The 14246-nt window shown below is 36.2% G+C and overlaps 1 protein-coding gene across 1 annotated transcript in view; it reads right to left on the bottom strand.

Moving 5' to 3' along the window:
• Positions 1 to 965: 965 nt before the first annotated feature.
• Positions 966 to 14246, bottom strand: part of CMAS (cytidine monophosphate N-acetylneuraminic acid synthetase) — a 14001-nt gene continuing 720 nt past the window's right edge. Inside the window, exons 2-8 of the mRNA XM_035311225.1 lie at positions 12061 to 12203; positions 11704 to 11859; positions 9074 to 9207; positions 7802 to 7896; positions 6853 to 7024; positions 4872 to 5022; positions 966 to 4150 (exon numbers count right to left, since the gene is read on the bottom strand). Coding sequence (XP_035167116.1) covers positions 3918 to 4150; positions 4872 to 5022; positions 6853 to 7024; positions 7802 to 7896; positions 9074 to 9207; positions 11704 to 11859; positions 12061 to 12203 — 1084 coding nt within the window. The 3' untranslated portion in view covers positions 966 to 3917. The remainder of the gene's footprint in view (positions 4151 to 4871; positions 5023 to 6852; positions 7025 to 7801; positions 7897 to 9073; positions 9208 to 11703; positions 11860 to 12060; positions 12204 to 14246) is intronic.

Raw genomic sequence — 14246 nt, 5'->3', positions numbered from 1 at the left:
CAACCTTCCTTAGGTTGCCCACATATATAAATATGCCTAGGATGACAAATGGGGATAGACAAACCCGTCCAAGAGCAAAGAGAACCAAACCCACTGTCCAACAAATTTTCAGACAAGTGTGTTACTGACAAGTTTTTTTTTAGCTCATTTACGCGATGGGTTCATGCATAATGGGGTGATTTTTTTCCACTGGACATATTTTACTGTTGCTCTTGTAACATAGACATTTAGGATAATTACTCCTGATGGGCATAATGAATTGTAACTAGACTAATTTGGATTATTTCTGGAAATAAGAAATTATGTTTTTAGAGAATATTAATTGAAAATACAAATTTTTGAAAAAGCCTTCTCAGCTGGACAATGGAAATGCAAGTTAACTATTATGTGCTTAAAAAGCATTAAGAACATAAAATCACCAAGCATTATAAAGTACCTCAGAACTCACAAGGCCAAGTTTTATGAGATTCATATCGATCTGAAATGAACTAAGGTCAGAACACATTGGATCACCCTCCAGGAAATGGCACAGAACTTGAGAGAAACATATATTAAAAAGGACAGATCAGGTAAAAATGACTTAATGGAGCCAGAAGTAGGTGAAGGTTTAACTCCTACCCCTTCTGCAGAGGTTAACAAACATAATGACAATGTGTTACTGTCCATCCTTCTCCCCTCTTCTCAATACTCTTGGCAAGAGCCACCAAACAGTCAAGAACAGCAGAGTTCTTGAGACCTACCCAAAACTGGAATTTTCTCTGAGAACATCCTGTCAGAAAATCCTCAGTACATTCTGCTCAATTTACAAGATGATCTTGATGTAGAAATACCAGGCTAGCTCTGACAGATCAGAAAACTGAAAGGAATGAATCGAACCTGTGTCTTTCACAGACACAGGCACAAATCACACAGCACTGTTAAAATCTGAAAACCTGAACTTGGACTATTTGAAAATACGAAACACATGCAAGTGAAGGAGAAATTTATTTAACAGGCAATAACCACACACACAAACACTGAAGATCTGACTCCAACAGCAGATCAGGGCAAAGATGTTGGGCAACTGATTGTGCACCTTATGAGTAACTTAGGCATTCGTTACATCTGTCTACGTTCATGGGATATATTCCATTCACGTGGCACAGGAACTTGGAAGGATACCATTTACCATATGCAAATGCATGACAAATCACTCCATAACCATTCTCTATCTAAAAGGCTGAAGAAAATTGATTATTGCAAATTTCAATTAACCAGCTATATTTTAAGATGGCTTAATATAAATTATGTAGTTTTCCTTTTTCAGTTTCACAAAATTATGATAAACAGCCCACATTAGCTTTTTGGGAGATATTTTCATAACAGGCTGACATGTTTAAAAAACAAAACAAAAAAAAAAAACTTGAGAAACAAATCTGCACATTTTTTCAAGTTCTATGACCAAGCAGCATTATTCCCAAGTTAGCCCGCTATAACAAAAATGACCACTGAAATTTGTCCGAATGAATTTAATGAAATTGACTTTAATGAAAGTCAATTGTGGTGCCAGATATGTAGTGAAACAATAGTTGGCAAAAGATACTACATGTTTCAAGCTTGCCCAGGATCCAGGATTTCACTTTTATGGTGACTGTTACATTCATCCTCACTGTCTCTGTCCCTCTGTGACACTAAACCCTCCCTATGATTGAAGAGCTTCTGTAAAATCACAAGGAGCAATGGAGGCACCCCTCAAGATACTGTAATTTTATAGTCAGGATTTCCCTTGCAGTGTGAGCAATACAAAACTGAATCTTTCAGGCAATAGATTGTGAATTTCCCATATCCTCAGACAGCCTTTATTTTGCAAACTGTCTGTAGAGTTCATCATTCATTGTCGTTTGACATGTTCGATGTTAAGATTATACCCGATTTTTCTAACAAGAATTTGTCTAAGTGAAAACATGTATCAGCTACCCTTTCTTTCTGCCCCTTATGAACACTCATATTAAAGTTTCTGCATTTATTTTTGATACATGTAGAGGTTTGGGGTATAACCACTGCATTTGCAGTACATCCAGCAAGTAGCTGAAACATTAGAAGAGTTCCTGATTCAAACAGCAACCCTGGCAATAGTGTCAACAGCTCATATTTCTATTATAGTTGCACTTAAGGAATAGAAATCAAGTTCACCACAATTTCTCTAAGCCTGCCTATTAACAGGAAACTGTTCCTGAGACCAAAGTTCGCGAGTTACTTGACTGTGACAAGGTGAAGTAACTAAAAACTTGGCCAATTTTCAATGACATTATTAAAACTGAATTGTTCAAACAATCCGGACTTCTGCAATTTATCACATAGTTTATATGAGTATTATAGGTAGAAAAATCATTTTAAAGTTAATAGTTCTGTCCAAAATAGCTCGTTATCCATTGAATTTATCTCATGCAAATCCCTAAAACCTCAATGAAAGAAATATTTGGATGATAATTTAAGAGGGGACTAGTTTTAAGAGGGGACTAGTGCAGCTAATTCACCTTCAACTGTTCACCTGTTAACCTTACTACTAAAGGCAGTAAAATACTTTCAAATTTAAAACTTTGCTTTATAAAGGGAAGTCAACACAAAGTTAATCAGAGAGGAGTATAACAGTAGATCTTATAACAGGAAGAGATGCAGAGAATTTTATGTTGAGAGTCATAAAATAAAATGACAAACCATTATTATTCACCTCTGCAATAACTGCCTGTGTGCCAGTGCCATTTTTTTATTATTTTTTTTAGTGTAACTCAAGGCTGAGCCTGACTCACTGGTAAATACTAGGATTGAAAACAGATGCATATTTTTAGTGTCAGTTATACAAATGTTTACAGTTCATTGAATTGTTCAGATCAAAATGGGAAAAATTGTATTTTACATAAATACAAATACACATATACACCAACTTTAAATTAACATGCTAAAAATAGTCTGAATACGTATTTTATATAAAAATTTGTGGAAATGTCAACTATGATTTTTTCTTCCACAGCAATTCCTTTTCCATACAATAAACATTAAAGAACATTTTCTTTACTTTTTTTTTTTTTTTTTTTCCCTTTAGCTCATTAGTGATTGTAATAAAGACTTCATAGAAAGAAACAGAGTTTCTGCAAAGGAAAGATTTCAAAGTTAATGGGAGATTTAGTTCTAAATTTGGCAAAGCATATAGGTACGCTAATTTAAGCACTTAAATAAAACCCCATATAAACAGATTCAAAGGTTAAGATGGCATAATTCCAAATGCTGCTTAATTACTTAGCTCAAAATTGAACACATGCTTAAATGCTTTTGTTAGTCAGTGTCAGTATTTGTTGGCTTTACAGTAACTAAACTTTTCAAAATATAGGAAAATGTTTGGTAGTTATTTTACACCCAACTTCTCCAGTATATGCTAAAACTCTTCCTTCCTAGAGATGTGTCTCACGACAAGCTAGCACACAACTGCATTATATAGAAGATAGAGGAAAATGTAAATAACCGCTCAACTGACAGAACAAATTTTTTGGAAGTCTGAATTACATATCCACAAATCATAAAAAATCATTATTCCCTGAAAATATTTGTATTGTGAAATAAAGATACACCATTACACTTGTCCAAAAGGAATGATTTAGAGTAGATTTACAAGACACTACTTTTTCTAGTATTCCTTCCATTGCACTTAACTGGCTTTTACAATAATCATGAATACTATCACAGATACTAGCATTTAATCAGAATGGAATCTTAAATTAGAGGGAAACATCCTTTTAACTCTACTGTGGTATAAAATTTGAAAGGCAGCCCTCCGTTGGGATAAAGGCTTACTGAGGGGGGAATGGAGAAGATGAAAAGTGGAGAAGAACGACTGCAGTGTTACTTTTTTAACTAGTTCATTATTTCCACTTCTGCTACTCTCATTTCCCCCCTGTATCCTCTCCTGCTGAATTCATGTCATCCATTTGCTTTCTTGCAGAGTTCACTTTTTCTAACAACAGGAATATGTGTTCTGCAAACTCCCGGACAGCTCCACAACCACCACTGCTTTTACAAATGTAACCAGCAGCCTTCTGAGCAACTGCACAAGCATCAACAGGCACACCACTCATGGCAGCTTTCTTCAGGCATTCCACATCAGACTCTTCATTTCCTATTGAGATAAAATGACATATAAAAATACCACAAAGGGAAAAAACTGAGCAAAATCATCATTTTTCCATATACTTATTAATAGTTTTTAGAATTTCTAGTCTGGCCACAATTTTGATCTGAGAAGTTCAACAGCACTTTGCATAAGTATTCTTAGAAAATCTCAGTGATATGTAAACACTGATCATACTTTACACATAATATTCAGGCAAAAGAATGGTATTATTAGGATGAGTGAAATTATTTGAGCAGCTGAGTAAGCATTTGCAGGACTTAAGTTATCACCAAAATGTAATTTTGTACAAGATTACATAGCTTTCAGTTTTAATCGTCTGATTCTATTTCAGAATATAGAACTCTACAATATTAATCTGAAATGAACCAGAATCAATTCAAAAGCATTTACTTGTTCAATATCAAAAGATTTTCTAAATCACAGTACAAAAATAGCTAAAACATTACTTACCAAATAGACACTGACTCATCATTGCATTTAATATTTAGATTGTACCCTAACAGGACTTCAAATATGTATTTACTTTTGGTGATTTTGTATTGTAATTTGCACTCTAATCCCACTATGTTTAGTGTAGTAGCAACGGGCGAAGTGATTTTGAAGATGAGAAGTGCTACAAAGTTTGCATGTGTATGCTACATGAAATTTTACTACCAAAAAAAAGAAGAAAAAAAAGAAAAAAGAAAAAAGGAAAAAAGAAACTGACCTAAGTAAGCAACTTCTTTCCAGCTCAAGCCAATGCATTTTCGCCAGTCTTCCAGGATTTGTAATTTATTTGTTGCATTAACTTCTGCTACACATCCCAGCTGCATGGCTGGCAGTGTTTTTGAACAATCTCTTTCAGAGATTAGTCGAACCTATTAAACCAAGTTAGAATAAATTCTATATACAAGGAAAAAAAAGCCATTTAAGTTGATTTACAAAAAGAGAGTAGAAGTTTCAGATGTAAGCTTTCTCAGATAACAGAAGAGTGTTGCATGACTGGTTTCTTCGTTCAGAACTCAGAGTGGAAGTGATTTGTGTCCAAAAAAAACTTATAGTGTTGAAATGCCAGTTGCTTTGGGAAAGTGAAACAAACTGTAGGCTCCCTTGAGTTTCACAAAACAGAAGTTTACATTTATCTTTTTAAAAGCAATATATACCAAATAAAAATACTGGAAATCATGGTACAGTGCCACGGTCACTATCTAATGCAGTAACATCTAACCTAAGCCAAAGTAGGGAATAAAAGAATTTCCAATGAAAGTTTCTGCAGTTTTTGTAGAAGTAGAATATTTTTAAGTATTTTTCCTGATTCCTCTGCCTAATAATGTTACCACATTAGTTACAGTAGGTCTTCAGAGTGTCAAGAGACCGCTAAACAGACAGAAGTGGTATGGCACATTAATCTCTGGAAGTTCATTCCAAATTTTAAATTTGGAAATGATGTACCATGTAGGCCAAAACCAGATTACTGCAGCAGGATTTTTAAAGATCTCAGACACAACTACTCCATGTTTTCTGCCCAAGTTGTGGACAAGCTTAACTTTGTTGTTGTTAATTGCTGTTAAATGCTAACAGGTATTTGGTATTAGGTACAGAATGAATGGGAGCAGCACACAAAGCAAGAGTACACCAGAACCATGCACTAGAAGTACAGCAAGTGTGGCACAAAGCCCAATAGGTTTTTAATAATAAATTCCAAGTCATTTAAGAATAGGCACCCAGAGGCAACAAAACAATCATTACAAGCTTCCTCCCTTCTGCCTCACAGAAAACAAAGCTGAGGAAGTTTTGAAAAAACACTTACTCCATACCACTGCCCCAAGGCAGCACCAGCTGCACCTAAATATATCAAGAATGTCTTGCCTAACCTGTTACAACAACAACAGAAAACCCACAACAGACTCCAAAATGAATCTGCAACAAACTACTCAGGGTTTAACTGCCTTTGTCTTATCCATGTCCATCTCTACCTGCAACAGGACCTGGATAAGGCTCTCTGAAGGAAGCCCAAATCTGTACTTAGTTCTTACCCCAAGAAATTCTTCTAGCTATATCAAAAGCAACAGCACAAATAGAAAATAACAGGCAGGCTAATTTTACATAATGCAAGCAAATATTCTGTTCAGCAGAATTTACTACTACTAATAATAATTCAGGAAAGCATCCATATTACAGTCTGTGTAATTTCAGTTTTTTTCATTTGAATTCTTACAACTTAGGAGCACGTAAGTCATGGTTAAAGCAACTATGTGGACAAAAGCAATTGGGGCTTAATTTCCCCTCTGCCACAAAAATGGCTCTTCTAGGATGAGCCAAGTAATTTGCCTGAGTATCCTTCTTAAATAGCTAAGAAATAACAACATATCCCTGCTTGGTAAAGCTGTTGCAAAAACATACAATTTATACAGCAGAGACACATCACAATAAACAAGAAACTGACTGCTAGCTAATGTGTATGTAGACTAAAGAGCACACAATATTACTGGTGCTAGCAGAACACCATACAAATTCTATTCCACATTTTTCCAGGACAAAAAGAGAAGGATGCCATAGTTGATATGAAGGAGGCAGATCAGTTTATCGAAACACATTTATTTTACTCTACAGAATCTGAAAACAGTGTTTGCCCCAACTCTGAACCAGTGTATCATGCTGCTTGATCACATCATAGGTGAAGTGTCATGCTTTAGAACAACACTTACCTCGATTCCCCTTTTCTTTAGCAGATTTATACCAACAATATCTCTATAATCGTAGGAGACCATTTCCTTCTGATCTTCTGTGACATAAATGCGACCGTTTGTCAGGCATCCATCAATACTGCAAACCAATAGCTTCACTTCCTTTAATGGTTCCTTGCCAAAATACCCAAAGCTAGACAAATAATTAATCTTTTTAGATGGAAGTTTTTGCACACTCTGAAAATAAACATTTCAAATACAATTGTGATCTTCACACAGAAGAATTAGCTTTGAAATTCTTTTTTTCCCCTAATGTCTTTTCTCATTACCTTCACTCTCCAACTAGATTCTCCTTCAATTAAAAAAAATAAAGCCATCCAAGACAGCTCAGTTATGTCACCCACTTAAAAATTAGGATGACATTCATTTCTCTAGCATAAAAGCTTATGTTCTATTAACACGGTGGGAAAAAATAAAATGGAGTAAAGGATGAAAAAGGTAAATACATTCCACTCACAGCTGCTATTTCTTTGTAGAGATATAGAGTAGCTGCAAAGAAAAGGCAGCAGGCAAAATGTAATCAACTCATGCCTTCTACTTGGAGCACTCTTAGTCATGTGAATTAAGAAGCGTGATCTAGACTGTGGAAACCTAAGACAACTCAGCTAAAAAGGCCAGAAATGACACTAACACATTGCTGTGATATAGTGAGGCTTACTATCTCCCTTTTCCCAGGCTGAACTTAAGTGAACTAGCAAACAAGGAACACATACAAACAGCGCAAAGGTAATTCAGATGATTTCAAGAAAGAAAGGAACAATGATGGATGGAAATAAAATTATTAAATTACATTTGATTTTGATTAATTTCTGAAATTGCAACTTGAAAAAACTACTTTATGAATTCACATGATCATTCTTTGAAACAATGACCAATATTAAAGAAATGAAGGAATGAGACTTGCTTTTACCTCAGTACTCTTTGCTCTGCAATAGGCCAGTCAATGTCTATATCAATATCCACACTATGTTCAGCACGCATTTCATAGTAGGCCATTTTACCACCCTAGATAAAATAAAACCCATTACAATTTTCTGCTTGGGTTAATAAAGCTACAAAACTCTACAATTTAGTATCATGTAATGAAAGTTGGTTACAGGGAAATCACACTGACTAGCTTAGATGCTAGTGAGCCATCAACAACAGTATTTTGTCAGTTACACACAAACCAAGCATTTGAAACTTTATATAAGCCACAGTTTGTATCTTCCTTGCACAACCAAAGCAAGTGTGCAATAAAGATAGTATTCATTAGGTCATACTGATTCAATAGGTCTTTTAATGCAGTAAAGCAGTAATACCTTAGCACTGAATCAATGCAAGTATGTTTAATTTTTGCCTTGTCTACGCAAAGAATTCATCTCAACTGGAAAAACATCCACCAAAACCCAGTGTAATTTAAAAAAAAAAACTAAAAGCCCTGATCCTCAGAGAGTTAGTGGCCAACTTTCAAAAAATGTGTAATTCAGCATAACTGTACAGGATTGCATCAATGCCTGCAAGCCCACACAGCACTATCCAGCACTGCATGTGTCTATCCAAAGCATAGAGAACTAAAGCTATTACCCCTAGATTAGTAATATATCTGCAAATTAGCTAAGAATCTAGTATTCTGACATAACTAGTATGGTATTCGTATCACAAAAGTGAAAATACATACAATAGACAAATGAAATTAAAGCTGAAGTAAATATATTTGCTCTGCATTACTACACAAGGACACAAACATCAAGAAAGGGAAAAAGACCGGTTAAACTGCAGCACAAATAGGCATAAGGCAAAAGGTCTAAACTTGCCAAGAATGCAAGTTTATAGATATGTGAGAAGCCTGTTGCACTGCAGGTTAGTTTTACACCCTCAGTAACGTTAAACTGAATTTTAAGGTATGCACTTACATATCAGTAAATTTACGTGAAACTCGGGATTTTAGGCTTATAAATATATAATGTTCAATATTATTTGTACAAATTTGTTGTGAAGAAGGCTGTAACTGGTACTGCCCTAACTACAACCAGCCCTCTTAAGTTACAAATGATATGCTAACTGTCCTGAAGTCAAAGTGCTGTTAGAAGATACTGATGGCTTCAGAAACTGAAATACATAATTGAACTCAAAACATTCCATGACAAGAGTAAAAGATGCATTTTTTTAAACAGCTGTAAAAAAAACCTGAAGCACTAACCTGCAAGTAGCCCTTCTCAATCAAATGCCTCTTTGCAAAATAAAATGATCCATTTTCATACAGCTCCCCAGGCCAGTCTTGCCTCCGGTACCGTTTTGCTGGATTCAGGTTTTGGGGCTCTGTCATTTTATTTTCTGTTAACAGACAAAAATGTCAAAATACGTTTTCCAGAATCCCCGTTCAAAATCACTTAATAACTTTCTGTAAAACATCTTTCTGTTGAAAAATTAAGGACATAGTTCAGTCACCATCTTCTTTCATTATTATCTCTAATTGTTTAGCTTGATAAAGAATCACTGAATTGCTTGCTCTTTTTTGGAACTGTGAGTAACAAAGTGGAGAACTGTCCTGCATTTCTAGCAGAGGAAAAGGAAGTTCTACTTTCCAACATTAAAAAAAAAAATCCTGAGAAATCATCACCTCAAACTGATTTCTAGAAGTAGTAGGGGTATGTTCTTCTAGAGTGTCCTTGCTGGTGTGAAGGAAATACCATATCCCTCCCATAACCTATCTCCTAGTACAAAATAGGAAGGGGTTTAGATTGCAGTGAGGCTAAACACAGAAAACCATTCAGCTACATACACCTAAAAACCAAAATGCCCTAAAAGAACGTAGTGCTGAGAGGACCATCTTGAAATCTGAAAGGTGAAAAATGAGCATCGAAGAAATTTTTCCCATGGAGATATCTCAGTACTTCCCCAAAATACTTCCTATTTAGAGATACACATAATATGAACCTTTCTTATATGGTTTAATCAGTGTCCACAAATAAGCAAAACAGTGCCTTTGAACAAGCAGGATCCCATAGGATCTCATACCGTTAGGAGAAACTGAACCAGTGACCAGAGACTTCTGTTTTTAAGCCACCCCAATTCACATGCACAAAGCAGCTAAAATTCATCGGGTCTCATTATCCCATGAAGAAGTTAAGGGGTATTCTCAAAAACACAAAACATCCTGAAACTTTCATATATATAAACTTAGTGTTTAATAACTACAATACAACTTCATGCTCAATGAAGTAAACATTCCTAAGCAGGGAAAGACATCTGTCTCTTTCAGGGTACATGAATATTAAACCTCAATGCTGAAAGAACAACAGAAATACACAGGAAGAGGTACAAAAATTTTCTAATACATTCAGTATTTTAAATTACTCTGAGAAGAGCATGATACTGAACTGGATTCTACTCAGGCAAATCGGTGTTACCTGAAACACTGTGTTCCTGAAAGGCAAGCTGCTTTTACCCTTAAGCTGTGAACATTTTCAAAATTTCCTCATATGTATGCCTTGCAGTTGAGTAATTCTTTATCTTTTGCTACATTAAAATACTTCAGGTGTCATTTTGCACTAAAGAGCAATTCGCTCTTTTAGGTAGGCCTTGAGGTTCTTTTATTCTAACAATTTGAGGATAAGGTGTTATTTACAGAGGTCGATACAGGTTACCAAATACCCATGGAGAAGTGGTGGCACACCATCATTTCAAAGCCACATGGTACATCCAAATGAGATTTAGATTTTCAGATGTCCAGCTAGCATCTCAAGACATGAAGTGGACTTTCACCTAGTCAATTAAAATACAAACCACAGAATCCTACACTTCCATCCATGATTTTGATATTCCTCTCACACATTATCAATAAATTTCCCTCCTCTTATGAGGAAAAAGGAATATGTTCATGTTATCTGTTTATTCTAAACAAAGGCCCAATTTTTATTCCAGCTTACCTCCAGTATCAGCATTTATCTACTTCACATTCTCTTTTACAGCATGACACTATGTAAACTCACAAAAAATTACATCTGAAACATTTTAGATCTCAATAGAATAACATTAATATCTGAGTAACATATTCATTTTTAGAAAATAGTGATGTGACAGTACCTGAACTAACCATTTTTTGAAGAAAAATGAAGCAAACATTTCTACTTTAATCACAGAAATAAAAGCAATGTGGGGAATAGTTCTTAGTACAAGCGCAGAAGGTACTTATGATGATAACATGAAGGTACTTATATGATAACATATAAGCTTTGTAATTAAAGTTCAGTCTTGAGTCATCTTGGAAAGAGGAATATTTTCTCTAGGAAAAATAGTAGTGTTTTTCTGTATGAGCTACTTCAGTTCAGTCCTTATGAATCAAAGGCAGTTTGCAATCTCACTTGAGTCAGCTGACAATTTAGCAGGCTGAAAACAACCCTAAGACTCCAAGCTATTAGGTTGTCATCCCATCATGACTAAGATTTAACTCACATTATTTGCTACTTATTAGCTATTACATGGTAAGACTAAACAGTTCCCTAGTTAAGACAGGACCTCAGTGTCATGTCCACAAAAACATCAATATCCACCAAGAAGACATGTAAAGTTTGGGGAAGTTATTTTTTGAGCCTAGACATGATAATAGTATTTCCATTTTAAGCTCTTAAGATTGGCTGAGCAATGATCAGTAATATTAAAACAGTGCTACTTAAAAGAAATCTTAAGTCATCTTAAACCTTTCAAAGAAGCCAGTCTATGTCTCTAAAGGCCCTTCCAGATATAAATGTCATGGGTACAAACATTACACACTTGAATAAATAAAACTTTGATTAATTTTAACTGTAACCAGAAACAGATAAATATTACCTCCTTTTTTTACCTCGCTCCATCTAAATTGATGCCGTCTCACAACAGAGAAGACAGAATCAAAGCCCTCTTTCTGGATCAGATCTGCCACTTTTATAAGATCACTGGGATGTAAACAGGGAGATGTTGCTTGAATATTTCCTACAATATCAACCTCTAAAGAAAAATACAGAAACATTTATGAAACAACAAGTATTTTAATACATACAACCCCAAAGCGTGTTATGAGTGGATGCCACATAAGGAGAATCTTTCCAGCTTTAACTTACTACAGGATATACCTATTTTTCTAAATACTAAGTGCATCATCCTTACGGGGCTACAACAAAAGCTAAGCAGGTTTCATTACTGATTTACCCTGATGATGATTAAGAAACTCTCTGATAGCTTCTAGAGAAGTAGAGGAGTCTTGAGATACTTCAGGGCTTCGACGATGAACTTGGGCACCAAACTGCTTTGCAACCTTCTCGATTTCATCATGGTCTGTAGAAACCCACACACTGTTGGCAGACAGTGACAGAAATGAATGATTACATACAGAACAACACCCAGTACTGTCCACTCGTCTGCTGTAATCTGCTAACCTGAACAACACCCTGTACTATACCTGGCAAGAACTAGTTCTTTTATTTTTGTGGTAAAACTACTTGGCAGTCCAACGTCGCACTTTTAACAACAGGGATAAAACACACACACATTCATTAGATTGTAAAATCTCAAGCCTGGGTTGCATTTCAATTTAATTCTGTGGGGTGCGTGATCTACCACATATGTAGGTATCTTAAGCAACATAAAATTCAAAGTTGTAACTAGAAAAAAATCTATTGTCAGCATGCCACGATGTTCAACATGCTAAAAGATCATTGTATTATGACTGGTTTGAATAATGTATTCAAAATCACTGCAGAGTTCAAAAACAAGGCTAGCAATAAGTAAAAATGCCACTCAGTTAGACAAATAGCTTATTCTGCAAGCATTTTTAAATCTATCAGTTAGGCTCCATACAATCCCAGGGAAAGAACTGCTCGTGTTACAGCTGTGTGTGTTGTGGCACTGAAAACTTTCAATACTAGCAAGGCAAGACTGTTGTGCGTCAGAGATAATAAACATTTACAAAAGGAAGGACAAAGTCCAAGTACTATGTGAAGGTAAACACTGCCTGAATACTGTAAGGTGGCTGCTGCCATCATTATGACAAAAAAGCATGGGAGATGCAGAAACAAAAATGAAGAAAAAAACAAACAAAAAAAAAAACTTTATTCTCTCAGCAATAATGGTTTTCTCAGTGCACTGCACATAGCAAGTGGTGCTTTAGTTAAGCTTTTCCATTCAAAGACATCATGAGATCATCAGAATCTGTGTATGACAGTGACAGCAACATAAAGTCACACCCTTGTAAATGAATGCTGAAGACGTATTTTCCGTAAACTGCTTCAGGATGGCTAGTTTAAACATACCCTACCTGTTTGACCAACAGTGTTTCACTGTGTAATGTGTACACTGTCAGCACAGCTGCTTCAAAGGGGACTTGAAAACCCATCACACTTCCATCTAATGCACCTGTTATGCCTCACTCGTGTCAGGAAAATTCAAGTAGAAAAGCAGAGGTCACTCAAACCCTCATATTCATAACAGGTCATTAAACAATATGGATTCACCTGCATGAAGTTATCAATGATCTAGGTCAGAAATGTTTTAACTGCTTCTTTATTAAGAATAAAGCCACAGAAGCTTACTGTACTTTTCAGAATATGGTAAGATTTTATGGGATAATAATACAGTAGCTATGGGATACGGAAGATTCATGCATACTTCCAGCTCTGAATCTAGTCAGGCTACATTTGTACACTTTACTATAAAACCTGAGATTCAAGTCCCTGCTCTTAACATAATACAGCAGATTTGTACTAGGAAGTTGCACCTAAGTGTGCTACATACCGAGTATCCTAACCATGCACTAATTTTGATTACAGTTACTAGTATGTGGGAGGAAAATTCTCACGTTTCTTCTGGTAGAATGAAAGACATTTGTAACGCCCTATTCTTAGCACAACTGACATGTTTGTTTCTAAGTTTCACAAACTTTGCCACAAAGTGAGCTCCTGCTTCTAAGAACACAATTATTTCACTCTCTTTGGCAATTCGGTGGCTTTCCCTGCCTCCACGACTCTGGGGACTTGGAGAGGCTGACAGAAGCACGCTTCCTCAGCCTTACACGGTGCAGGCACGGGGATGATTTTATTGTTGTCTTCGCATACATAGCAGGAAGACACAAGGAAAACTGAGCAACATTTTTGGGGGGGGGGGGCACGCTCAGTGCTAGGACACCCTGCAGGACCACAAACGCCACTTGAGATGTCGCAGTTCTGTCACCATGAGGGCAACCAACCTCAGGAACCTGTGCCCTGCCGGGCTGCGGGCCACCACCCCTGACACCACCCCTGACACCCTTCCTGCTTCCGGCTCCCCAGCCCCACACTGGGTCCCGAGGACACAGCACCCCTACCGACCCTGTCTGCGAGCAACGGCCCCTCGCCACCCTC

The sequence above is a fragment of the Oxyura jamaicensis genome, chromosome 1 (genome assembly GCF_011077185.1).
Source record: "Oxyura jamaicensis isolate SHBP4307 breed ruddy duck chromosome 1, BPBGC_Ojam_1.0, whole genome shotgun sequence".
NCBI lineage: Eukaryota > Metazoa > Chordata > Aves > Anseriformes > Anatidae > Oxyura > Oxyura jamaicensis.
Note: the sequence above shows the minus strand (reverse complement) of the source record. Positions and strands in the feature narration are given on the sequence as shown.